Source organism: Lissotriton vulgaris, chromosome 2_1, assembly GCF_964263255.1.
Source record: "Lissotriton vulgaris chromosome 2_1, aLisVul1.2, whole genome shotgun sequence".
In the NCBI taxonomy this organism is placed as follows: domain Eukaryota; kingdom Metazoa; phylum Chordata; class Amphibia; order Caudata; family Salamandridae; genus Lissotriton; species Lissotriton vulgaris.
Genome location: NC_141687.1, coordinates 1,100,771,352 through 1,100,796,769, shown reverse-complemented (window position 1 = coordinate 1,100,796,769; position 25,418 = coordinate 1,100,771,352). Strand labels below are relative to the sequence as shown.

At 45.0% G+C, this 25,418-nt stretch overlaps 1 protein-coding gene across 2 annotated transcripts in view; it reads left to right on the top strand.

Annotated features, from left to right (window-relative positions):
- The first annotated feature begins 22,744 nt into the window (after nucleotides 1-22,744).
- The window catches only part of LOC147731657 (indolethylamine N-methyltransferase-like), a 57,807-nt gene continuing 55,133 nt past the window's right edge, over nucleotides 22,745-25,418 (top strand). For both annotated transcript variants that reach the window (XM_086958783.1, XM_086958782.1), the window contains exon 1: nucleotides 22,745-22,930. In XM_086958783.1, coding sequence (XP_086814909.1) covers nucleotides 22,783-22,930 — 148 coding nt within the window. In that variant the 5' untranslated portion in view covers nucleotides 22,745-22,782. The remainder of the gene's footprint in view (nucleotides 22,931-25,418) is intronic.

The window sequence follows — 25,418 nt, the reverse complement described above, 5'->3', positions numbered from 1 at the left end:
GTTTGGCCTATTTAATTTTCTTGTAAGTCCTCTGTAAGGTGGTATGTCATATACACCCTTACAAGGGATGTACAATTAAGGGCATGTAAGTTAAATGCTACTAGTGGGCTGCAGCACAGATTGTGCTACCCAAAGAAGTATGCCCTGTGTGAACAGCTTACTGCCACTGCAACTTGGCATTTAAAACTAATTGCCAAGCCATTAACTCCCCATTTATTACACATATATAACTCCTAAGGTAGGCCTTATGTAACCCTAAGAGCATAGTGCTATGTAAGTAAAAGGTAGGACATATACTGTGATGCTTTGCATGCCCTGGTAGTGACAAACAGCTAAATTTGTTTTTCACTACTGTGAGGCCTATCCCTCTCATAGGTTAACATTTGTAATTCCCTTATACCCTTTTAAGTTGTAATTTCTCATCAGAGAGGAGTAGCCTTTTCATGTTTCACATGTTTTGAATGGTATTGATAAATTCTGCTCACTGGTGAAGTTGGATTTAACAGTACTATTTTAGAAATTGCACTTTTATAAACAGCCAGGAAGTAGGAGGAAGTAGCAGAGTCATGGAGAATAGTACAAGGGGCTGACCGCTTTTTTAAAGTAACCCCAGACGAAGAGCCAAGAAGGCTCAAAATACATTGGGTATTTCTACAACGGGTCAACTTCAAATTGTGATTGATTTGCGCGTACCAATGTATAAAGCCTGGAATGGCATTCAACTGATATTGGAAGAGTTAAATAAAGATTGTAGATTCCATTACACTGTCTCCGCTGTGATGAAGAGAAACAGTGTACAGATTTAATATTGGATTTTTAAAACAAAAGGTTATGTTTACAAGAGTTTACATTGAAGTACTTGGATTAATAAAATACATTAGCGGGACTGATTCCCACTTTTTGCTGTGCGACAGTGAGGGCGCGGGGGAGTACTCTTTTTTGAATACTTGAGTATTGACTGTGGTTTGGGGCGATCCACGGACACTGGACGCATGCATCTACAAATAAGATTTTGAGCTTGGTTTACAAGCAAGGGAAGGAGTGCATGCTCCATTACATATCTTCTTGACTTTTATAAAGTGGACATTTCTATGCACATACTGTTCTGTGTGCTTAACAGCCTGTCTCCTGTACACATCTGGGGTGGGTGGCAGCTACATTTTGCGCATTCCCTTCAGACTGCCACAACACAAGAAGGATAGGTGTGTCTGAGTACCCATCTAAATACATCTGCATTCAGATTGCCTTGCCTGGTTTGGATGGAAGGGAGGGGCTAACACTTAACTCGAATAGGCTGTATCCTGTCCTCATATAAAGGAACTGACTATCCCCCACAGATAGCCTGGTAGACAAGACTGGGTTGAAAGGAAGGGATCTTTGTGCATTTCAGAGAGTTGCCTTGAAGTCACCCTGCTCATCGAAGGAACATTTGTGTATAAGTACTGGTTCTCTGATCCCTAAAATCAGACATTACTGGACTTGTAACTGAAGCTCTGCCAGAGGAAATGCTGTGCTGCCTAAACTGGGCATCTTTTCTGGAAGGACTGCTATCCTGCTTGTTGTCCTGCTGCCTGCTTCTCGGTGACTCTGTTGAAGGAGAGCTAGACTCTGCCTTCTGCTAGGAGATCTCCAGGAGCTTATTGGCTTGCCTCCTGTTCAAGAATTCTCAGGGACAACAAAGACATAATTTTCCCTAGACTGTGGCTGGGCACTTCCCACATGCCAGAGTGACTGTAGAGCTTGTCTACGATAAGCACTTCATCCCTGAGTGACAGCGGAGTTGGTCTACGACCAGCACTTCATGCCCAAGTCACAGCAGAGTTTGTCTAGGATCAACGCTTCATGTCCTAGTGACAGCAGAGTTTGTCTACAATCAGCACTATGTGTCTGAGTGACAGCAGAATTTGCCTATGAGCAGCGCCTTATGTCCAATTGGCAGCGGAGTGTGTCCAGGAGCAGCACTTCGTAGCTGCGCTCTAACTGAAGTCACCACACTGCCGTAGCCTGCCTGTATAAGCAGAATCCACGCTCTGTGTGTGCTACACCGGCGGCTCCCCTTCCACCCTAGATGCTCGATGACATGGGCCCTGCATCTAAGGTACTGTGTGCTGCAGGACCTGTGGGTGACTGTAGCCAGCCTTCATTCCCTCGCGGGCGGCAGTACTTGTAAACGTACCTTAGTCTCAGTGACCGGAATTAATCATTGAATCACTAATGACTTTTGGGCGCATGGTTCCATCGCAATTGGGATCAAGTCTCTCTGATGAGTCTCTGAAGGATTTGTGTCATATTACCCCAGTTTGCATGACTGCAACTAACCTTTTTGAAACATTAGAGACCTTGAAGCAGTGTTTCACAATTATACTTTAAAGAAGCTTATTGTGAAATCCACTGGTTAGATTTTTGGCATTTTGGTATTGTTTTGATCAGAATATAATAATCTATATTTCCAAACCATGTGGAGTCTTTTGTAACGTATTCATTATGTTACTGTGTGTGTGTGTGTGTTGCACAAATGCTTTACACATTGCCTTTGTAGATAGGTCTGACTGCTCTGTGCCAAGCTATCAGAGGGTGAGCACAGGTTATCTTAATGTGTATTTAGCTTACCCTGACTAGAGTGGTGGTTCCTGCCTGGCATGGGTGCATACCTCAGTCAACCAGGAATCCCAGTTCTAACACATATCTTAGAAGAATTATTTCAGCAAACTTGGGTGATAGAGATCATATTGCACATATATCATATTAGGCGTTTGCCCATGGAAATGCACTAAAGCCACTTTATGTTGCAAAAGGTCACAGGAACTTTAGTCATCTCTTAACAGTATATACAAAGAAGATTCCATCAACAATTTATATGCTATTGAGACAATAAAAATTAATCAGGGGTGCTTTATGCATAAGGTGGAGGGGAAGGTTCTTCACACTATTTGCACTTTAAATTCCTTTGTGTTACTAGAAGCTCTAAAGTTAGACTTAGGTCAGGTGAGCACTTTCATAAGACGTTTGGCTGCTATATTATAATTGCATGATTGTCTATTACATGCTAAAGAAAAGTCCCTAACGAGTCTTATGACTTCAGTATGTGTTGCTCCAACTATAGAGACTGGATCATGTTTTAACTAATTTCGTAAATGCACTTCAACACTATTCTTTGACTAGATTAAATACTTAGAATATGGATTATGTTCATCACATAAACTGCCTAAAATATACTATGAAAATTTGCTCCATGGAAATTGAGATAGAGATATGTAGAGCAAAGCATTGTTTCTGTTATTTTATTCAATCTTGACAGGCAGCCGTGCCTCAGATGTATTTGAACTGGAACTTGGAACGTAGAGTGCAAAGATACATAATGCTGTGCAGAATGAAATGCTTACCATTAAAAACTGTGATGGATGCATGGTAGAATGTAATATGGGAGGAGGGAATGTGCACCTTAAGTAATGATGATGTGCAGACCAATGGACATGCTACATTTGCTTTTCCTGCCTTAAAAATGCATCAACAGAGATTTTTAAGACCACTTTTTAATAAATATGTTATTACAATGGCAAATGATGCACATTTAATTACGCATTTAATGAATGAATGTGTGATAAAATGCTATAATTGTTTTGTTCCTTTTTAAAACTGTAGTACGGGATGTAATTCTATATATTGTGGTTCTCATTGTAAGAACAAATCTCAAATAAAACCGTTGAACATTGACTCTGGCACATCATCAGAGCTCTTAAGTAACTAAGGGGCTCATTAAAATGGTGGGCGGAGGCGGAGGCACAACCACGATGTTGGCAGTGGCGGAAAATGACCTTTTCCGCATTCCAGCAGCGGTCCTCGCTCCCGCCATATAACAATGGGCAAACATAGCCCATTTTTTTCTGCCGCAGAGCGACGTGAACTGCCAGAAATTTCTGCCCGCCACAGATCCATGATTGCAATACAAAGTTAAACACACTTCCATCAGTACCCTCCGGACGAAAAGTCTTTTTAATGTCACAAGGCATAAGGAAACCTCATAGACTCAAATATCCATTAGCACAGGCAATATCTGTTCTTACTTCCACTTTCCAAATGAGCAATGTCACTGTATGGTTGCAAAAACACTGCATGTCACTCCCACCCTGAAATGCAGTGCAGGAAATGTGTGAAATAGGCAAGAAACTCAATTTTCCTGAAGTCAACATGCTAGGCAGTGTACCACACTCTCAGGCACATACTGCAGCACATCAACTTCATGTGTGCACTCCCTGAACTCCCCTACTTTTACTCTGAAACACTTACCATGACATCAGGAGCACCATATAGCCTCCCATCCAGTGAGAGCACCTCATCCACCAAGACCTCCAGCTCCTCTGTGGTGAAGGGCCCTGATGGTCTCAGTCCTCCCAATCCTTGGGTCCCTGAGCCAGGAACAGCAGCAGTTGGTGGTGAAGAGTGTCAGTCAGCAGTGTCTGGAAATAGTGGAAATGTGTGGCTCTCTCCCACACATATATAGCCCCCTGGGGTAGTTTCGATTTACAAAAGGGGGTGGTGATGAACAGAGTGTCTGAATTGAGCAGACCACTCTTACCCAGTCCAAAGATCAGGGCTTGATCCATCACCGTTATTTATCTCACTGCCCCATCCCAGCTCAGAACCTGGCTATATGCAAATCAGTCTGTCCCTGGCCCAGTGCATCATGGGAACAGGGCAGACTAAACTACCAAGCCAATTCTTTACCAGAAAGGAGACAAGCTACCGGGGACCGGTTTCTGGCATTTCAGCCGTCTTCGGCCCGGCTTGCTTGAATCCTGATGGAGCAGTGAGAAAGGGACTCATGTCTGAGTATACCCTGCCACACCTATAGTGGCCAAAATCGATTTACAAAAGGGGGTGGTGATGAACAGAGTGTCTGAATTGAGCAGACCACTCTTACCCAGTCCAAAGATCAGGGCTTGATCCATCACCGTTATTTATCTCACTGCCCCATCCCAGCTCAGAACCTGGCTATATGCAAATCAGTCTGTCCCTGGCCCAGTGCATCATGGGAACACGGCAGACTAAACTACCAAGCCAATTCTTTACCAGAAAGGAGACAAGCTACCGGGGACCGGTTTCTGGCATTTCAGCCGTCTTCGGCCCGGCTTGCTTGAATCCTGATGGAGCAGTGAGAAAGGGACTCATGTCTGAGTATACCCTACCACACCTATAGTGGCCAAAATCGATTTACAAAAGGGGGTGGTGATGAACAGAGTGTCTGAATTGAGCAGACCACTCTTACCCAGTCCAAAGATCAGGGCTTGATCCATCACCGTTATTTATCTCACTGCCCCATCCCAGCTCAGAACCTGGCTATATGCAAATCAGTCTGTCCCTGGCCCAGTGCATCATGGGAACAGGGCAGACTAAACTACCAAGCCAATTCTTTACCAGAAAGGAGACAAGCTACCGGGGACCGGTTTCTGGCATTTCAGCCGTCTTCGGCCCGGCTTGCTTGAATCCTGATGGAGCAGTGAGAAAGGGACTCATGTCTGAGTATACCCTGCCACACCTATAGTGGCCAAAATCGATTTACAAAAGGGGGTGGTGATGAACAGAGTGTCTGAATTGAGCAGACCACTCTTACCCAGTCCAAAGATCAGGGCTTGATCCATCACCGTTATTTATCTCACTGCCCCATCCCAGCTCAGAACCTGGCTATATGCAAATCAGTCTGTCCCTGGCCCAGTGCATCATGGGAACAGGGCAGACTAAACTACCAAGCCAATTCTTTACCAGAAAGGAGACAAGCTACCGGGGACCGGCTTCTGGCATTTCAGCCGTCTTCGGCCCGGCTTGCTTGAATCCTGATGGAGCAGTGAGAAAGGGACTCATGTCTGAGTATACCCTGCCACACCTATAGTGGCCAAAATCGATTTACAAAAGGGGGTGGTGATGAACAGAGTGTCTGAATTGAGCAGACCACTCTTACCCAGTCCAAAGATCAGGGCTTGATCCATCACCGTTATTTATCTCAATGCCCCATCCCAGCTCAGAACCTGGCTATATGCAAATCAGTCTGTCCCTGGCCCAGTGCATCATGGGAACAGGGCAGACTAAACTACCAAGCCAATTCTTTACCAGAAAGGAGACAAGCTACCGGGGACCGGTTTCTGGCATTTCAGCCGTCTTCGGCCCGGCTTGCTTGAATCCTGATGGAGCAGTGAGAAAGGGACTCATGTCTGAGTATACCCTGCCACACCTATAGTGGCCAAAATCGATTTACAAAAGGGGGTGGTGATGAACAGAGTGTCTGAATTGAGCAGACCACTCTTACCCAGTCCAAAGATCAGGGCTTGATCCATCACCGTTATTTATCTCACTGCCCCATCCCAGCTCAGAACCTGGCTATATGCAAATCAGTCTGCCCCTGGCCCAGTGCATCATGGGAACAGGGCAGACTAAACTACCAAGCCAATTCTTTACCAAAAAGGAGGCAAGCTACCGGGGACCGGTTTCTGGCATTTCAGCCGTCTTCGGCCCGGCTTGCTTGAATCCTGATGGAGCAGTGAGAAAGGGACTCATGTCTGAGTATACCCTGGGGTAGTTTCAGCGGTACTAAGCTGCTGCAATTGTTTTTCCAGGTCAGCCTTTTTCCAATGCGACCAATGACCGACCCAGCGGTAGTGGAGAACGCCTACAGTGATTTTCAAAAGTGCATTTGTCTACAGTGATTGCAGTTCCCATTGGCTGCAAGGGCATGGGCATGGGCATTGGCGGTGTCAAACTGCAGGGCCCAGGCAGTCGCTACCATGATCGTGCATCTTTCAATTGCATCCAATGACAGGCCAGCAGTTGCGGAGCACGCCTACCGTGATTTTCAAAAGTGCATTTGTCTATCGTGATTGTGGTTCCCATTGGCTGAAAGGGCATGGGCATTGTTGCTGTTTCAAACATGTGCTGTATCAACTACTCTCAGGGCTGGTTATGTAAGATGCTGAAATGTACCTATTGGCCTTGTCATAGTCTGAATCTGTTTTGGGGGACTCACTGTGAGAATACTGGACAAGTGTACAACTAGTTTAGCTCAAGGTGTCCCTACATGTAAGTTGTGCTGTACGCAGCAGTTTGATGCCAGTCATTGGTGGTGCTGTGTCAGTTAAAACATAAGATGTTGGACACATCTCATAGGGGGATTGAATTGACTTGTGTCCCATTTCATCTCACTTAGGAGGCGGCCAAATGTGCATCAACCATTCACATTGCTTGCGGACATGGAGGATGAGGACATTATACGCAAATTCCATTTGGATCGACCGAACCTTCAAGCCATTTGTGGTCAGTTGGAGCCACATCTGAGGCCGCGCAGGACCTATCCGACTGCTTTGACAGCAAAGTGTAAGGTGATGGCGGCCCTGCATTTCTTTGCAACTGGTTCATTACAGTACACAGTTTCCAGCTCAGTGGGATGTCTACACCAATGTTCAGCATGGTGCTACATGATGTCCTGTCCGCTATGATGACCTACAAGGACAGCTGCATTCATTTCTCCAGGAGACATGAATTGGCATGTATGTAGCGTGATTTTTATGACCTTGCCCACATCCCTAAAATTGTTGGTGCCATTCTGGAATGTGCACCAAACTGACCAGCGGAGTTGTGCCCCCTCCAATGAGCTGGTAGTATTCCAAAACATGACCATATATGTCCTTAAAAGTGTCTTAACTTGTGCCGCCTATCTTTTATTGCCCCAAAACTGTATATAAACGGGGTCACACCGGTGTTCGGTGTGATACCTCTTGCATTACCGAAGGATGCTGTTTGAGTGTACCACCACCCCATGGGGTCTTAATAAACTTGTTCTTTGCCTTTTACAGTTTCTGTGCCAACAGTTCTTGAGTGTAAGTGGGTTATCTCTGGAGTGTGTAGGCCTTGGGAACCCCGAATTACTTCAATTGGCGACCACGAAGGGACTCATCGGCGACTCGGATGCCCGAAGGAGAGGTCGTGACGAAGGCTTGGAAACTCGCCATGGACGCGCGCTGCCACGAGTGACCCGAGTCTTGGCTGCCACGGTGTTTTTTCCTTTCCTTCCGATCTGACCTTCCAGGTGGCACCGGTCTCCGACTGAGTTTCCGAAGTGTCTGCATCGCTGAGAAAGTGCCGTTTGGCTGATTTGGCTTACAAGACCTTGGCAGTTGGAATCTGGACATTTGGGAATTTGGGTAAGCTTTGTGATCGGTAAGGTAGTCTTCGGACGCTTACTGAGGTCCTATGATTTGTGTTCGGTAAGGTAGTTTTCGGACGCTTACTGAAATTCTGTGATTTGTGTTCGGTAAGGCAGTCCTTGGACGCTTGCCGAAGTCCTACGATCTACGTCTTTGATTTGAGTTAGCTAACATTGTGAATTCGTGATCTTTGAACTTATATGTGTAGTGCACTTCACATAGGCAGGCATGTAGAGATGTTTCTCTAACTTTGTTTTTTTTCCCCTGAGCGGCACACTTGTGTGAAGAACTGTAAGGGCCATTTTGTGTGGTGTCACGTTTTCGTGATACTTTTTGAACATGCCTGTTTTCAGCACACTCCGAGGAATGTGTTGTCTTGGAGAAGGTACCTCAATTAGATTAGCAGAAGCACAGCCGGCTCCCCCAGAGGGAACACCAAATAGGGACATGTATATAAAATTTGGCCTTCCCCCTATTATGTACAGTAAATTATGGCATAAGTACACCAAGTCCGATCCTGAATTGCAATGGCCTCTACACGGGTCGTTTGATTTAAGTAAAATACAATTTGTAGAGCAATGTTTGTTTCAACGTAGGTCTAGACAAAATATGTTTGATTGTGTGCGAATGTGGGAGAAAGCGGCGCGTGAGCGAATGAAGCGTGAAGTTGCCTTGGCGGACAAAGAGCAGCGTGAGGCTGCTCGGGATAAGGCTTTACAGCTTGAGGAAAAGGAGGCTCAGGAGAAGAAAGAAAGGGAGGAACGGGAACGTAAATTGCAAACGACTGGTCAATTTCCTATTCGTCGACCACTCTATCCTGTCCTTAATAATGAAATTGATGATTTTTCTTTGTTAGAACGGTCACTGCCTCCGTATGTTTCGCCGACGGCTCTGGATGAGGATTCAGGGGACGACGGACGGGATAAGTCGGACAAGAAGGGTATATCCGCTCTCAGGTTCACTGCGGAGAGGTCCGCTCACCTACGCAGTTGGGCTCGTAAAGTGAATAAGCGTAGTATTACTCAGGAGCAATTGTTAACAGAAAAGAAAGGGTGGTCGGATCTTGAATTGATGTACTTTTTGTCTAGTCTGGCGGATGAAGTTGTAGGCGCATATCGTGACCTTTCTGATACGTTTGAGCCCAAAGCATTGTCAGTGTATCGTGAAAATTTGACCAAAGGTGATTTTGATCTTTCAGATGTTGATGACCTGTTTGCACAATTGATCAAGCTGCGGGATGAGACAACCCGATTGCGGGAGGAGCGGAAAAAGAGGCAAAAGGAGTCCGAATTGGAGAATAATGGGCAGGCCAAAGAGTGTTCTCTCCGTGGTTCAGATAAGAGTTCTGCGTTGCATGTTATGCCTATGCGTGAAGCCGCACCTTTGTATGTTCCGCCAAAAGGGGAAGGTACGGATGATGATAAATTGTCGAAGGATGCGAAAGGGTATTTTTTGTATAATTGGGTATATACGCCGTGGAATAGAGCGGATGTTATGGCATTGAAAAATTCTTTACCTGATCTGCGGAAGAATCCGGCGGCATTTTATGAGGGGGTGGAGGGGGCTATATCATCTTGTGTGATGACTCTTGTGGATATAGATTTGTTTTTTGGGCTAATATTACCACCTGATATGTGGAGGCAGATTCGTAAAAATAATGACGAAACGATATTGGGGGGAACATGGAAGGAAATAAATGCTGCAGATTTAGACAGAGAACCAGCCTGTAAGCCTTGCCAGTTAATTCTAGATCTGCCGGCAGCTATCTTGAATAAATTAAAAACGCTTGTTCCCTCCAAAAAGATTGATTGGACTATGCTAACATCGTGCAAGCAGAAACCCGATGAAAAGGTTTCAGATTTCTTTACACGTTTCGAGGAAGCTTTTCATGATTACAGTGGTCAATCTTTAACAGATGATACGGGTCGGCATTTGTTTGTAGATAAGTATGTAGCTAATCTCCTACCAGAGATTGCAAAGCGATTGAAGTCGAGTGAAAGTTCCTGGGCCACGGCGACCCCTGCGTCCTTGTTAACTATGGCTCAGTATTATGAGCGGCAGGAAGTGGAGGCTAAAGAAAGTGTAGAGAAAAAGACGAAGGAATTGAAAACGAAGGTGATGTTGGCGCAAGTTCGGGGAACACAGGGTAGAGGGAATGATAGAGGTAGACGAGGTGGAGGAAACGCATCGTATGGTCGTACGGATATTGCGGAGGATCAGTGTGCTTATTGTAAGGAGTTTGGGCATTGGGCCGAAGATTGTCCGGTACTTCGTGAACAGTGTAGTCAGCGTGGTCGAGGAAGTGGAAGGTCGAGAGGAGGTTATACTCGAGCAAGGGGTGGCGGAGGTGATCGTAGACAGGTTGAGGAGAGGGGCCGTGGCCAGGACGAACGAAATACGTTTGATAGACGGAATCAATATCAGATTTCGGAAGGAGAGAATGTGGAACATCAGGATTATGTGCATGCATAGGACTGCGTAGGATGGGGTAAGGAATCAGTTGAAGTACCGGTAGATCAGCAGGGTCCATATGTAACAGCGGGTATTCTGGGTTCTACTGATCAATTTCTAGTCGACACTGGAGCTACTCGTAGCGCTCTGTCGAAAAACTTGGTTCCGAGGGCTCCCCTGTCTGGCGAAATGATTACGTGTGTAGGGTTTGATGGCACACCCTCCCCCAGCCCATTGTCCAAGCCCCTTGCACTATGCATTGACAAATATTTCAGTTTTGGCCAATTTTTGTTATCACCCCATACCCCAGACAATATCTTGGGCATTGATTTACTTAAATATTTTCGAGCGACAAAACGTTGCGCTCCAGAGGGAGTGCGGGTTATCCTGAATGACAATTACCCTGACCCTGACAGATTTTATGCTATTTTAGACATTCCAGCTTTGGCCTCTCTACCGCATACGTTGTGGGCGACCTCAGATACGGATGTGGGAGAGATGCGTATTCCACCAATCCACATTACTGTTAAGGAGGGGGCCCCTCTACCACGAGTACCACAGTATAAGATTTCGAGAGAAGGTGAAATTGCATTGACACACATTGTTCAGGATTTGATTTCTGCAGGGGTTGTAGAGGAGGTCCCTTATAATGTTTGCAACAGTCCTATTCTTCCGATTCTTAAGAGAGACACTGATGGCAAAATCTATCGATTTATTATCGATTTGCGAGAGATCAACAAAATTGTCATTCCCCAATACCCGGTGGTGTCTGATATTACGACCTTGCTTACCTTGGTTCCACCGACAGCCACCACCTTTAGTGTTATTGACTTAAAGAATGCGTTCTTTTCCATCCCTGTTCATCCTGATAGCAGATATCTGTTTGGTTTTACGTTCAATAATAAATCGTATAGATTTTGTCGTGTTCCCCAAGGATATACTGAAAGTCCTAGCATCTATAGCCAGGCTTTGAAAAGGCAGCTAGATTCGTTTAAATTGCAGTCTGGCGTTGCGCTCATCCAGTATGTGGATGACCTTCTGCTTGCTGCTGACTCTTATGCACAATGTGAACAGAGTACACTTGCGTTGCTTTCCTTTTTGGCACAAAACAATCACAAGGTTTCTAAGAAAAAGCTCCAATACTGTAGACCCCAGGTGACCTACCTCGGTCATCTGTTGTCTAAGGAGGGGCGTGCATTAACATCTGATCGAATTCAAGCAATTTTAGACACACCAGTCCCCCGCACGCAGAGAGATGTACGTGCCTTTATAGGGTTGACGTCTTTTTGTAGGCAATGGATCATGGGTTTTTCGCATATCATAAAACCTTTGCTAGCATTACTGTCCAAAGCCACACCAATGCCTCTTGAGTGGACAGATGAATGTCAGAAAGCTTTTGAACAGTTGAGGCAGGCCCTTTGTTCCGCACCCGTGTTAGGTACACCAGACTATACGAAACTTTTCACATTGTACGTGCACGAGAATGATGGGTGCGCGTTGTCAGTGTTAGTGCAATTACACGGGGATAAGCAGAGGCCATGTGCATACTTCTCTGCCATTTTGGATCCTGTAGCACGAGGGTTGCCTGGGTGTTTTCGAGTGGTAGCAGCAACAGCAGTAGCCATACGACAGAGTGAGGGAATAGTGTTATCACACAAATTGTTGGTGTTAGTTCCTCACGCAGTAGATGCCCTGTTAAACCAAACCAAGACCCAATATCTCACGAGTGCACGGCTAACAGGATACGAGCTGACACTCTTGGCGCCACATATTACATTGAAAAGATGCGCTACTTTGAACCCTGCCACTTTATTGCCCTATCCGGCCGAGGAGGGTCAGGAAGAAAAACATCACAACTGTGTTTTCCTGACCGAGGAACAGACAAAGGGTCGTGTCGATTTACAGGATGTGCCACTTCCAGATGTGGATGGGGAACTGTGGGTTGATGGGTCGTGCCTAAGGCTGCCAGATGGCACGACTTCCGCAGCATATGCGATCACGACACTTAAGACAGTGGTAGAAACAGCTAGGATACCACAAAAGTCGGCTCAGGCAGCAGAGCTGATAGCTTTAACAAGAGCCTGCGAATTGAGTGCCGGATTAGGTGTGAACATATACACGGACAGCCGGTATGCCTTTGGAGTGGCCCACGACTTCGGGCTTCTTTGGAGAGAACGCGGGTTTCTGACATCACACGGAGAGCACATTATGCACGGAGAGCTAGTGCGTGATCTCCTAAATGCGTTGCTTGGCCCTAAGAAAGTAGCGATAGTAAAGTGCAGTGCCCATAAAAAGATTACGGATAAAGTGGGTCAAGGGAATGCCTTTGCAGACAGCATAGCAAGGCAAACGGCCATGTCCCGAACTAGCTCCCCCATGTACGTGGTACAATCACAGGCTGAGCGATGGAGTGATGCTAGAGCAGAGATACGGGATATCCAAAAATCAGCCACAGAATCTGAACTTGCGGCTTGGGCAGCAAATGGGGTACTAGATGACGAGGGTTGTTGGAGAAGCAAAGACATGGAGAAGTGGAAATTGCCTGCGGCTTACTTGCAGGCGATGGTCCAGATGACACATGGACTGGCTCATGTCGGAGCTCTTGCAATAACTCGGCTTTTAACACGAGTTTGGGAACATCCCGAGATTGCTAATACTGCAACGAGAGTAGTGCAGACCTGCCTGGTGTGTTTGCAACACAATCCTGGAAAGGGGACCCATACTCCGAAAGGAGGTTTCGTTCCACCTTCGGCACCATTTGAAGTGCTTCAAATGGACTACATCCAACTCGAGCGCTGCAACAACCTGAAGTACGTCCTAGTGGTGGTGTGTGCTTTTAGCAAATGGGTTGAGGCCTACCCCACGAAAGACAATACGGCTTTGACGACAGCTAAGGTGTTGCTTAAGGAATTCTTTCCTCGCTTTGGAGTTTGCAAATTTTTGTGGAGCGATAATGGGCCCCATTTTGTTGGAAAGATTGTGGAATATGTACTGAAGGGGTTAGGGATTCAGCAGAAGTTCCACGCTGTATTCCACCCTCAGTCAGCAGGTTTGGTCGAGCGGTACAATGCTACGCTGAAGCTCAAGCTAGCCAAAATTGTAGCGTCTACATCGTTGAAGTGGTCAGATGCTTTGCCGTTGGCACTGCTTTCCCTTAGATCAGTACCCCACTCACGAACTGGCCTTACGCCCTATGAGGTGGTGTTTGGCCGCCCTATGAATATCTGGGGAGTGCCCAAGCCGCGATTAATACATGATGTGCCTTGTGTTATGATGAATGATTATTTGGCACGATTAACAAATGATTTGCTCTCTATTCATCAACAGGTTCGAGAAGCGCTCCCTGACAACTCTACTGGAGAAGGCCATGATCTTCGTCCTGGTGATCATGTAATGGTTCGCTCGTTTGAGAGAGCAAGCAGTTTGGAGCCCAGGTGGAAGGGCCACGAGCAGGTCCTCCTGGCGACCCGCACCGCAGTACGAGTGACAAACAGGAAGCGGTGGGTGCATTCGACACATTGTCGCCGTGTCTCACCGGATCTGGTGACTCCTGCTGTGTTGACTGATTACAAGGAGATTTTGGAGAAAGAAAAGAGCCCAGCTGTGAGGTCGGCCGAAGTGGAGGGAGCCTTCCCGGACCAAACTGCTATCGGAAGAGAGCGTTACGACCTACGTCCACGATAAGAAGAATTTTGTGTCCTTTTTTTTAATGACTGGTTGGTTACCGCTCCAGGTTTGTGAAACGGAAACCGGGAATTCCAAGGGGGGGGGGGCAGTTCTGCCAGAGTAGCGACACCCGTCTTGGCCCGGAGAAGAAAACAACGGCTACCTCGGAGTTCAGCACCGCATTTTTCTTTTTTTTAGGTATACACGTACGTGTATCTGAGACAATTTGTGGACAATTTGTGAACAATTGGTGTTATTTGAGATTTTACACGAATATTCTTGAAATATGGCATCAACGGCATCTCGTGATAAGAAAATATTGGGTGCCTTTCTCTTTGTCTTGACTATCGTGGTGATAGCTGTTATAGCCTGGGTAGTCGAACTTGTGGTGCCTGTACGTGAACATTTGCTGCCGACTACCCCGGCACCGTCTGAACATTTTCATTTCACACTGCCCTTTCATGAAGAGCGCCATCGCCAAACGTATTTAAATAACAGCTTCATCCAGATTCTTCACCACACGCATAACATGACCAATACCTCGAATTGTTGGGTGTGTGGAATGTTGCCTGGGCACCAGAAGAGAGGGGGCACCCCACTTATTCCACTCCCGTTTTCACACAATGGGTCATGCAACGCTTGGTACACCCTCCTTTTTACTTTGAGATGGCCAACTAAAGGGGGGGTGCTTTTCCGTTTGAATAAAGTATGTTTCCATGACAAGGATGGGTTTCCCCAGGCTGAGGGTACACGTTTCGAATGGGAAGAGTATAGGCCTGACAATATATCTGCCCCACGTGTATACAGCAATCAGCGGAATGTTAATGTATCTAGTGCTCATGTTATAAATGTCATTGCCACAAAAGCCGATTTATGTATTAGAAACAAGGGCACGATTGCAGTGGGGAAAAGCGAATGTAACATTTCTCTTACGTTTGATAGCCCGAATGGCATCTCATTTGTTGCATCACGAAATACATACTTTATCTGTGGAACGAAGGGATATCATCAGCTTCCAGTGGGGTGGTTGGGCACGTGCTACGTATCGTTTGTGTTACCCCCTGTATTCATTGCCCCTCCGATGTACCACAACGATTATACACTGTACCATGATTTCGTTTTGAATAGGGTTAAACGAACTGTTGCCCTGGAGGACATTGACCAAACGGACACTGCGTTACAACAGTATGTGGATTTTAATCTGGGACTATTCTCCTTTGTGGGGGCTGCACTGAACAGCCGGAAAATCAGACGAATGACACGTGTTGTTGAGGCTGTTGCAAATGACACTGCCATTGCCTTGGGGAATATTACCGAGGAACTACAGATTTCCAGAATTGTCACCCTCCAAAATCGAATGGTATTGGACGTTGTTTTGGCTGATCGTGGGGGGGCATGTAGGATTATCGGAAGCAGCTGTTGCGTATATGTCCCGGACAATTCTCCATCTGTGTATGATGCTATTTCCAAGCTTCATAAAATAGCAGCTGAAATACACCCGGACAATGGAACTTGGACACTTTCGGGATGGTTTTGGTCTATGATTACAACTTGGGGCTGGAAACTGTTGACAATTCTCTGTATATTTGTAGGAGCCATGTTTTTTATATGCCTATGTATTCAATGTGGCCCAGCTTTATGTTCAATGTGTTTATCAGCTTGTATACCATCAAGACGAGCTCTTGCCCATGACAAAATGATGCTTCACAAGGAGGTAACACAAATAATGTTAATAGACATCGAGGACGAACATCCTGACTATGTTCACTATGAGGTAGATTCAGCTAACCGCTAAAAGGGTCGTCTGTTGTAATTGGCCCGGCCGCATTAGCGATTAGCTGACCCTACACGTTGTCCTCCTTAAACTTGGCTATATATGAAAACGCCATTTTGAATGTTGTAGCGGCCATCTTAGATCATGAGCGGCCTCGTGGCTGGCGTGCCCTTTAGTCCGTTGTCCGTTCCGCTGACCACTCCTATCTGCCCAGCAACAAGCTATTTTTAGTACTGGTCAAGTCGCACATGCGCAGTTCCCACTGACCTGTAAACCTTCTGGAATGTGCACCAAACTGACCAGCGGAGTTGTGCCCCCTCCAATGAGCTGGCAGTATTCCAAAACATGACCATATATGTCCTTAAATGTGTCTTAACTTGTGCCGCCTATCTTTTATTGCCCCAAAACTGTATATAAACGGGGTCACACCGGTGTTCGGTGTGATACCTCTTGCATTACCGAAGGGTGCTGTTTGAGTGTACCACCACCCCATGGGGTCTTAATAAACTTGTTCTTTGCCTTTTACAGTTTCCGTGCCAACAGTTCTTGAGTGTAAGTGGGTTATCTCTGGAGTGTGTAGGCCTTGGGAACCCCGAATTACTTCACTGGGTGAGCTCCTGTCTCTCCACACATCTGGAGCAGAATCACATGCTGGACGACATTCAATTTGGTTTCCGCCCAGCGCATGGGACTGAAACTGCTGTCCTTACAGCCATGGAAGATCTTCGTATGCGTGCAGACAGGGGCCAAGCAGTAGCTTTGATCTTGCTGGACCTGTCTGCCGCATTCGACACGGTCAACCATGTGATTCTGATGAAAAGACTAAGGGAGTCTGGGGTTGATGGTACGGCCCTGCTTTGGTTCCAGTCCTATCTTAGAGACAGGAAGCAGGCTGTGTCCCTCCCCCCCTTCCAATCTTCCTTCTCCTCTGTGCCCCATGGGGTACCCCAAGGCTCGTCCATCAGCCCCATTCTTTTTAATGTTTACCTAAAACCTCTGGTCACATTAATAAAAACCCATGGGCTAAAAACCATTAACTATGCAGATGATACACAGCTTATTTTCTCTTGGGATGGGTTAGAATCGATTCCTCTAGAATCATTTCACGATTGCCTGAGAGACACCGCTAAGTGGCTGCACAACAACTCCTTGCAGTTCAATTCCGCCAAAACTGAGGTGTTGTTTTGTGCTGGAAGTAAGATTCCCCGCCCGCTCCCAACCGATTTCTGGCCCCCAGAGGCTTCTGAAAAACCACAGCCGGTGTCTACTGTCCGCAATCTGGGGGTTATGATAAACAACAAACTAAGCATAGAGACTCAGGTTGCGAGAACAGTGTCCACCTGCTCGGGCCTACTACGCTCTCTTCGCAAGATTATGCCACTCCTTCCGGTACAAGCCCGGGCGTTGGTAGTCAGGTGCACTATTCTTAGTCGCCTTGACTACTGTAACGCTTTGCTACTTGAGTCCCCAGCTGTTCTGTTAGACCGACTCCAAAGGATCCAGACGGCTGCCGCCAAATTAGCCCTTGGCTGGACAAGGAGATCCTCGGCCACTGCGGCTTTAGCCGAACTGCACTGGCTCCCTCTGAAGCAACGAGTGGCTTTCAAAGCACTCTGTCTTGTGTTCAAGGCTTTGCACGGAGTCGGACCTAGACCCTTGCAAGCTATGTTCACTTGGTATACCCCTACCAGAGCCCTCCGTTCAGCTTCAGCCTACCTTGTCTCAGTCCCAAGATTCAACAAGGTGAGGACTGGAGGAAGATCCTTTGGAGTTGCAGCGGCAAAACTATGGAACAGTTTGCCCCTGGACATCCGCCAAATACCGCAACTCCTTCCCTTCAGAAAATGCATCAAGACCTGGCTCTTCCCCTAACCTTTGTGTACTTCAACCTCCTCCCCTTAACCTTGTTCAATATCTTCTATTTTAGTTCACTCCTTCTTAGCCTCCTTAGCTTTTCCCCTCTGTGGAGCTACTCTCTGTTTAGCGCCAGGATGCCTGCAAGGCGACAGCTGCGCTCTACAAATATTTTAAATAAATAAAAAATAATAATAATAATAATGATAAATACTTTGAAGTGAACAATGCAATGGCTGACACATGCTTCTGGCTGGGGGTGGGAGTACTCCATCCTGATCAGCTGTGGGACAAGGGGGCCTGGTGGGAATTGGAGTGCTGGCCCCACCCACAAACACCCCTCCATGTTAAGATGGCTGCCTACCTGTTCGGGGAAGGTGAGCAATGGAATGTCTGCCATATGGTTGTGGGTGGGGAAGTGCTCCATCCTGCTCAGTTGTGGGACATGGTGGCCTGGTGTGATTTTGAGTGCTGGCCTCCCACCCACAAACACCCCTCCCTATTAAGATGGCTACCTACCTGTTAGTTTGATGAGGGCAATGTAACGCCTGCCACATGCTTCTGGGTGGGGTGCTGCATCTTGCTGAGATGTGAGACAAGGAGGCCTGGTGGGAGTTGTAGTACAGGCTTCCTCATCACAAATCCCCTCCCGGTGAAGAGGGCTATCTACCTGTTAGTTTGATGAGGGCAATGTAAATGCTGCCACATGCTTCTGGGTGGGGTGGAGTGCTCCATCTTGCTGAGCGGTGGGACAAGGAGGCCTAGTGGGAGTTGTAGTGCTGGCTACCTGTACACATGCACCTATGGTAATGTTGCTGGCTACCTTTGAGGTGAATCAGAGGGAGTGAATTTTAGATCTGTGAGACATGTGTTGGGGAGAGTGTGGTGTACATGAATGGAATTGGGCCTAGGAGATGTAGCTTTGTTGTTGTGCAAGACAGTACATAGCAGTGTGATGGTAGACATGTGCTTGTACTTACCAGCCACCACTACCCCGGGTATATCTGTCAGACTCTCTGGATGCAGTATGGCAAGCACCTTCTCCTCCCATGCAGTGAATGTTCTTTGTGGAATGAGAGGGGCACCACCAGTCATCTGAGCCAGCTGAGGGTTCTTGTTGTTCCTCTCTTTAACCTTGCTCTTGAGGTCATGCCACCACTTCACTATCTGCTTCTTGGAGCGTGAGGTGGTCCCTACTGCATTGACATTATTGACTATCCTTGCCCACATTTCTGTTCTGGTGGCTAATGGTGTATGTTGGACCAGGTTACCAAACAATTGTGGTTCTACTCTGATTATCTCATCTACCATGACTGACAACTCACTGCCAGTGAATTTGGGCATTTTCTTCTGTACTATGGTGTGTGATGTGCAAATGTGTTAAAGGTGCAGGTGTGAGAGTGGTGGTGGTGATGTAAGTGGTGTGGTTGTGTGTTGTGCTATTGAGATGTGTGGTGGTTTGCCTCTCCTTTGTGCTGTAGGGTTGTTTCCGTCAGGGGTGGAGTATTGCAAAGGATTCTGGTCAGGGAAGGGGCTGGTTTTATACTCAGCTATGTGGGTGTTTTAAAATGGAGTATTGCTATCAAGGTGTGTTGTGTGGGTTTTCCTTGGATTTGTATTTTTTTAGTTGCCATGGGGATGTGTTATTGAGGTGTGTTAGGTGTTTTTGGGGGCTAAGTTAGTTTGATGTGTACACTTGGTGGCCTTGTTGTTTTTTTTCTTGTCGACTGCCATAATTGTTCCAGAGCGTCCGCGGCGGTGGGTATGCAACCACCCTTCTGCCGGCTTTCTCATTCATCATTATTTGTGATTGCGGCAGTCAGAAACAGCAGATCATTCCGTTGTCAACTAATTGGACGTGTGGTCAATCCACTGGCTGTGCAGCGGTTTTGGATTTTCCGCTGCAAATCAGACCGCCGCAGCCAGATTTTCACCTACTCTGCCAGCTACCGGTGGTCTTTTGTGGCAGCGTTCCACTGCGGTTGGATTTTTCAGGCGGTTGATCCTAATCTGGCCGCTGGTTTTGCCTGCGGTATGTGCGGATGGTTAATTTCTGCTACCACGGTGGTCGGACTGATTTCCGCTTGCCTTCCTAATCGACCCCTTATTGTGAGGTGTGGTGCTCTACAAAACACCTTTACTAATAAATGAACATCTAAAGCATAAATTATCCCCATTGCAAAAATTAGGCTCAAGCTGATTTTTTATTCAACATCATTCATGAAAGTGACATTAAGCCCTCCAGGTGTGAGAAATTGGGTTTTTGGTTGACTGGGGTGTGAGTTTATTCAAGAAACAATCACAATCCTTGACAGTGACCACAAAAAGTCATTAAAATAACTTATGCTTAACCCTGAGTAGCTTTGCACAATAAAACAGTCAGGCTTAACATAGTGGCAATATGTAAATATTTATGAAGCGCATAAACAGTCATAACACAATACTCAAAAAATCCCACACCAATGTAGAAAAAGAAAGTACATTTTAATAAATTATTTGACAACTAAACGACAAAAATATAATCAGTAGTACCAGAGTTATGAATCTTAATTTTTTTAATTCAAATCTTGTGCCTAAAAGATTAAAGCGCCAACTGCGGACATCTAACCACGTGAGACTAGGTCAAAGTAAACTGACTGTGATGGAGTTTGGGTCAGATACAAGAAGTGGATTGGACCTGATCAGACTTAGAAGAATTTTCAAGGAAAATGTTTTGAGAAGGTAAAGTTCAGCAGGGCAAGGCTGCAGGTGGTGTTCGAGGAGGAAGTCCATGGACAAAGTTGTGGTGGAGATTTCTACATTCAGGCTTAATCACTTTTTTAGAAGTCAACAATCTCCAGAACGAATAGGAAGGAGGCTGTTGCAGAAGAATATCAGGAGGCATACCCCTTTAGTGAAGGACAGCTGAACAGGAATCGCGGCTGCAGGCAAGAATCTAGTGGGAGCAGCCATGAAGTCAGGTTAACTGGCTATGCACCTTGGGATGATCTAATAGCAGGTTGGTCCAAGTCTTCCCCTGGTTGTTGCAGCAGTTTTTAGCCATAAAAAGTCAAAGTCCTAGGTTTTGGAATTTGGGTATCTGGGCACCTTTAGCACCACAACCAAGGGCCTAGGACTGGCTGGAAACATTTTGGGAGTTCAAGATTCATTCGGGCTAGGTCCATATGTGGGTTCAGGTTGGTGAGAGCCATGTATGTCCCTGTGGATCTGAAACGGAGGCCGGCAAACTAGCCCTTGGAGCCCTTCTGGTAGCCCCGGTTTCAGGTGAAGATGGAGGGCTCAAACAGCAAGGCTGACCTCTGAGGGTTCAAGGCTTGCTCCAGGCAGCAAAGTCCTTCCAGGTGCAGCAAAGCAGTCTTGTGGAGTACACAGTAGGCCACAGCAGCAGGCAGTCCTTTGAGAGTCCTATCGCAGGTCCAAAAAGCGTTCTGAAAGTGGGTCCGAGAGCCTCTTTATATCAGGTGACTCCTTTGAAGTTGGGAGACGTTTTTAGAGGTTTCTCTTTGAAGTGCTTAGAATTTATTGACTCCTGTGTCCTGGCTCAAAGCTGGCTGCAGACAATGTGAAGGCGACAAACCCTTTGTGCGAAGACAGAGCACAGACTATTCAGTTACAAGTTGGGCTGTGCCCAGCTCTGCAGACCTAATCCATATATATTGTGTGCCTGTCTGAGAGAAATACACAAATTAGAACTGCCATTTACACCCAGTCATGTGACCCAGGAGAGGCTGCAGGCACCAATTGGCTAAGGGCAGGAAAATGCCAAATTTCTAAAAAGAGGCATTTTCAAAATTCTAATTTAAAATATGACTTTATCATTAACGAGGATTTTATATTACAATTTCAAACATACCAAACATGTAATGCTTATCTGTCTTCAATCAAATGTTACCACTTATTAAATGTAATAAGTCAAACCAATGCTATCTAATGGGACAGATATATCCTACAGTAGTGAAAAATAAATTTAGGAGTTTTTCCCTACCAGGACATGTAAAACTTAAATGTACAGGTTCAACCTTTTAATTGCAATGCACCATGTCATATGGCCTACCTTAGGGGTGACCTTTATGCAATAAAAGGGGAGTTTAAGGTTTGGCAAAGGGTTTATATTGCCAAGTCAAATTGGCAGTTTAAAACTCAATTCAGGCTGCAATGGCACACCTGGGACATATTTTAAGGGGCTACTTAAGTGGTTGCCACAATATGTGCTACGGACTGTTTAGCAGCATTTAATTTACAGGCCTTGGGCATATGGCATTCCAATCTTCAAGGGACTTATAAGCAAATTATATATGCCAATCAGGTGTAAATCATGTTTATGGTAGTAAGCCCAAGCACTTTAGCACTGGTCAGCAGTGATAAAGTGCACGGAGTCCTACAGCCAACAAACACAAATTTCAACAGACAGATGGAGGTAAGTAGTTAAATGTTTGGGGGAAGACTACCCTAAGGAAGACAGGTCTAACAACTAGTATGTAGAAGCCACATTGTTGAGCACTTCCCCATTCGGTACACCCCATGGCCCCTAACATTTTCTTGAATAGACCTCTCTTGAGTATTAAATTAAAAGCAAGCAACAGATCAGGAGACTGCACCGAGGCCAGTGAAAATACACAACAAATATGAATAAATATGCATTGCCAGCATGCCCACAAGCCAACAGTTAAGAAAGCTGACTCACTTCTGAGAAATGAAAACGGATATACCGAAGAGCTGAAGATTAAAAGGCTGTGTGCACATGATATATAAACCCCTAGAACATTCCACCAGAGAAACTTTACTTTGGAGGAAGTGTCTGTGAGATCATCAAAGAATCAGAACGGAGTATTTACAGCAGTGAAAATGGCATCAGGATTAACTTCAAAAAACCTTTATGAGAAATATTTTGATGCAGAAAGCACTATTTCAACATATTTCATGCCAAACTCTGAGTTTAGGCATGATACATTCACAGAGCGAGGAAACTTCTTTGCCAGCATCTTCAGTTCAGGTACGTTCAGTGTTTTCCCCACATTTTTCCTGCTTATGATCAATGATTTGAAGTGTATAGTAAGTATCTACAGTTTTTGAAAGAAAATGATCAGTACTGAAAAATATGTTAATTGATAACGTTAATAATTACCTGATATTAAGGCCACAAGCCCCTATTTTTGGGGGTGAATCACCCCACAGAAAAAGGGGTTTACAAGACATAGGGCCAGATGTACAATGCTTTCATTTTGCAACTTGCAATTTTGCGTCGCTTTGCGATCCGCAATTTGCGACTCGCAAAATGCAATGTACAACAGTGTCTCAGACTCTGTTTGCAATTCCCAATGGGGTCGCAAATTGTATGCCTCATCAATATTCATGAGGCAAGCGCAATTTGTGACTCCATTGGAGATGACTAGCACTCCCAGGGATGGTGGTCTGCTGGTGTCAGCAGACCTCAATGTCTGGGACTGCTTTTTAAATAAAAAAGTTTTTTAAAAAATGCAGCTAGTTTTCCTTAAAGGAAAATGGGATGCATTTAAAAAAGAAAAATTAATCTTTTCAGTTTAATTTTTTAAGAGCTGGCAGTGGTCCCTGGGACCACTGCCAGCTCCTAAAAAATATTTTCTCACACACTCACAAAGGAGAAGAGGTTCCCTGGGGACCCCTTCCTGTTTGCTGGTGAATTACCACCTACTTGAATTAGGTGGTAAACTGCAAGAGTTTTGCGGCCACAAATGTGGTCGCAAAACAATAGTACATGCCAATGAGTCTTGCTATTGGGAAGGGACCCCCCCTTGTTTCCGAACAAATCATACACATTTCCCATTGGCCAATTATCATGCAGGGAAAAGGTTTCTGCAGTCCAAATCGGTTCCAAAAGGCATTCTGACAGCCTGAGTCTTTTGGAACCAAATCGTACAGCTCTATGGACACGGTTTCCGAACAAGCGAGTATCATGACCAATTTGCACAGCTGTTATGATTTGGTCAGCCCGACACGAAATGGCTGTTGGAATGTGTCTTTGGGGGCCTGTTGCGGGCCCCCTTCACCCAGAGAGGTCCGATTGTGGCCCGTGTGGGTACACAAGGGACCCTTCTTCCCAGCCATGCTCAATGTGGCAGGCACCAAGTCGATGCGAGTCCAACCGAACGATGTTGGGAAGCATCATGATCAGTCGTTCGGACTCGCACAACTCAAATCGTTTGAAAAGCTTTCCGGGCGACATCGTAATCAGGCCCCTGGTCTTAAACATGCAATATCGGGAGAAATGTTTCATATCTCTCTGTATTTTGCTCTTTCCACTTGTGCTGCATTCTGCAGCACACATAGAAACAGCCAATTGTCAGCAAATATTGTTTATGAGCAATAAGGCGTCTCTTCATGAATGGTTCACTAATAGAATATTGACAGACAATATATCTCCTTACAGAAATATCAAGACCAAAATATCGATGTCAAAAATATCGACTTCCTATATTTATAATGGGTAATACAAAAATATCGGAAAAAAATATTGATTTAATTAATATTGTGCTATTAAATATTGTTGTTTGAATATATATATAATAATATAATAAATATTAAATATAATAAATTGTAATATTAATACATATATATAGATATTTAATATATATTTTATCAAATATAACAAATGCATTTAATTTAAAAAACGTAAACACAAATATATAATAATTAATATATACATTTACATATATCTACATAAAACAATTATTAAACTAAGAAATTTGTATTCGTATTATCATTTCACATTTTTTTTAATATTATACCAAAAAAATATATCCCATTAACATTACATCTTTAAATAACAAACCATTCTAATTAAATTAAAAAAGTAAACTACTTACAAATCTTACAAATTTGTAACAATTATTTTACACATTAAAAACATAATTAACGAAAAATATTTTAATTAACAAAAACATAACTATATAAATTAATGCAGTTCAAAATAAATCATGAAATATAATATTTAACATATACTATTGAACTACCTTTTATACAAAACTACACACATTATTATAGTAAATGTATATCAAATGTTCTAATCCCACTTTACACAATGCAAAAATAATAAAACTAACTACAACTTACAAATCTCCCTCCAGTAAATACAGCAATAATGAAAGTGTTGGATTGCGGATAGAAGGAACTCACTGTACCAATTTCAGCCAATACAACAATAAACAATCTATTGGAGTGCAGATGGGAAAATTTACTATTCCCACTCCAAACAGTACAACCGTTGGGAAAATGTTGGCTAGTGGAGGGGTACAATTTACCATTCCCACTCCAGTCAGTATGACATTAGGGAAATGTTGGATTGTGGTGGGGTAAAATGTACTATTCCCACTCCAGTCAGTACAACAGTAGTGAAATTTTTGGATGGTAGAGGGTAAAAGTTTACTATTCTCACTCCAATCAGTACAACAGTTGGGAAAGTGTTAGATAGCGTAGGGGTGAAATTTACTATTCCCACTCCAGCC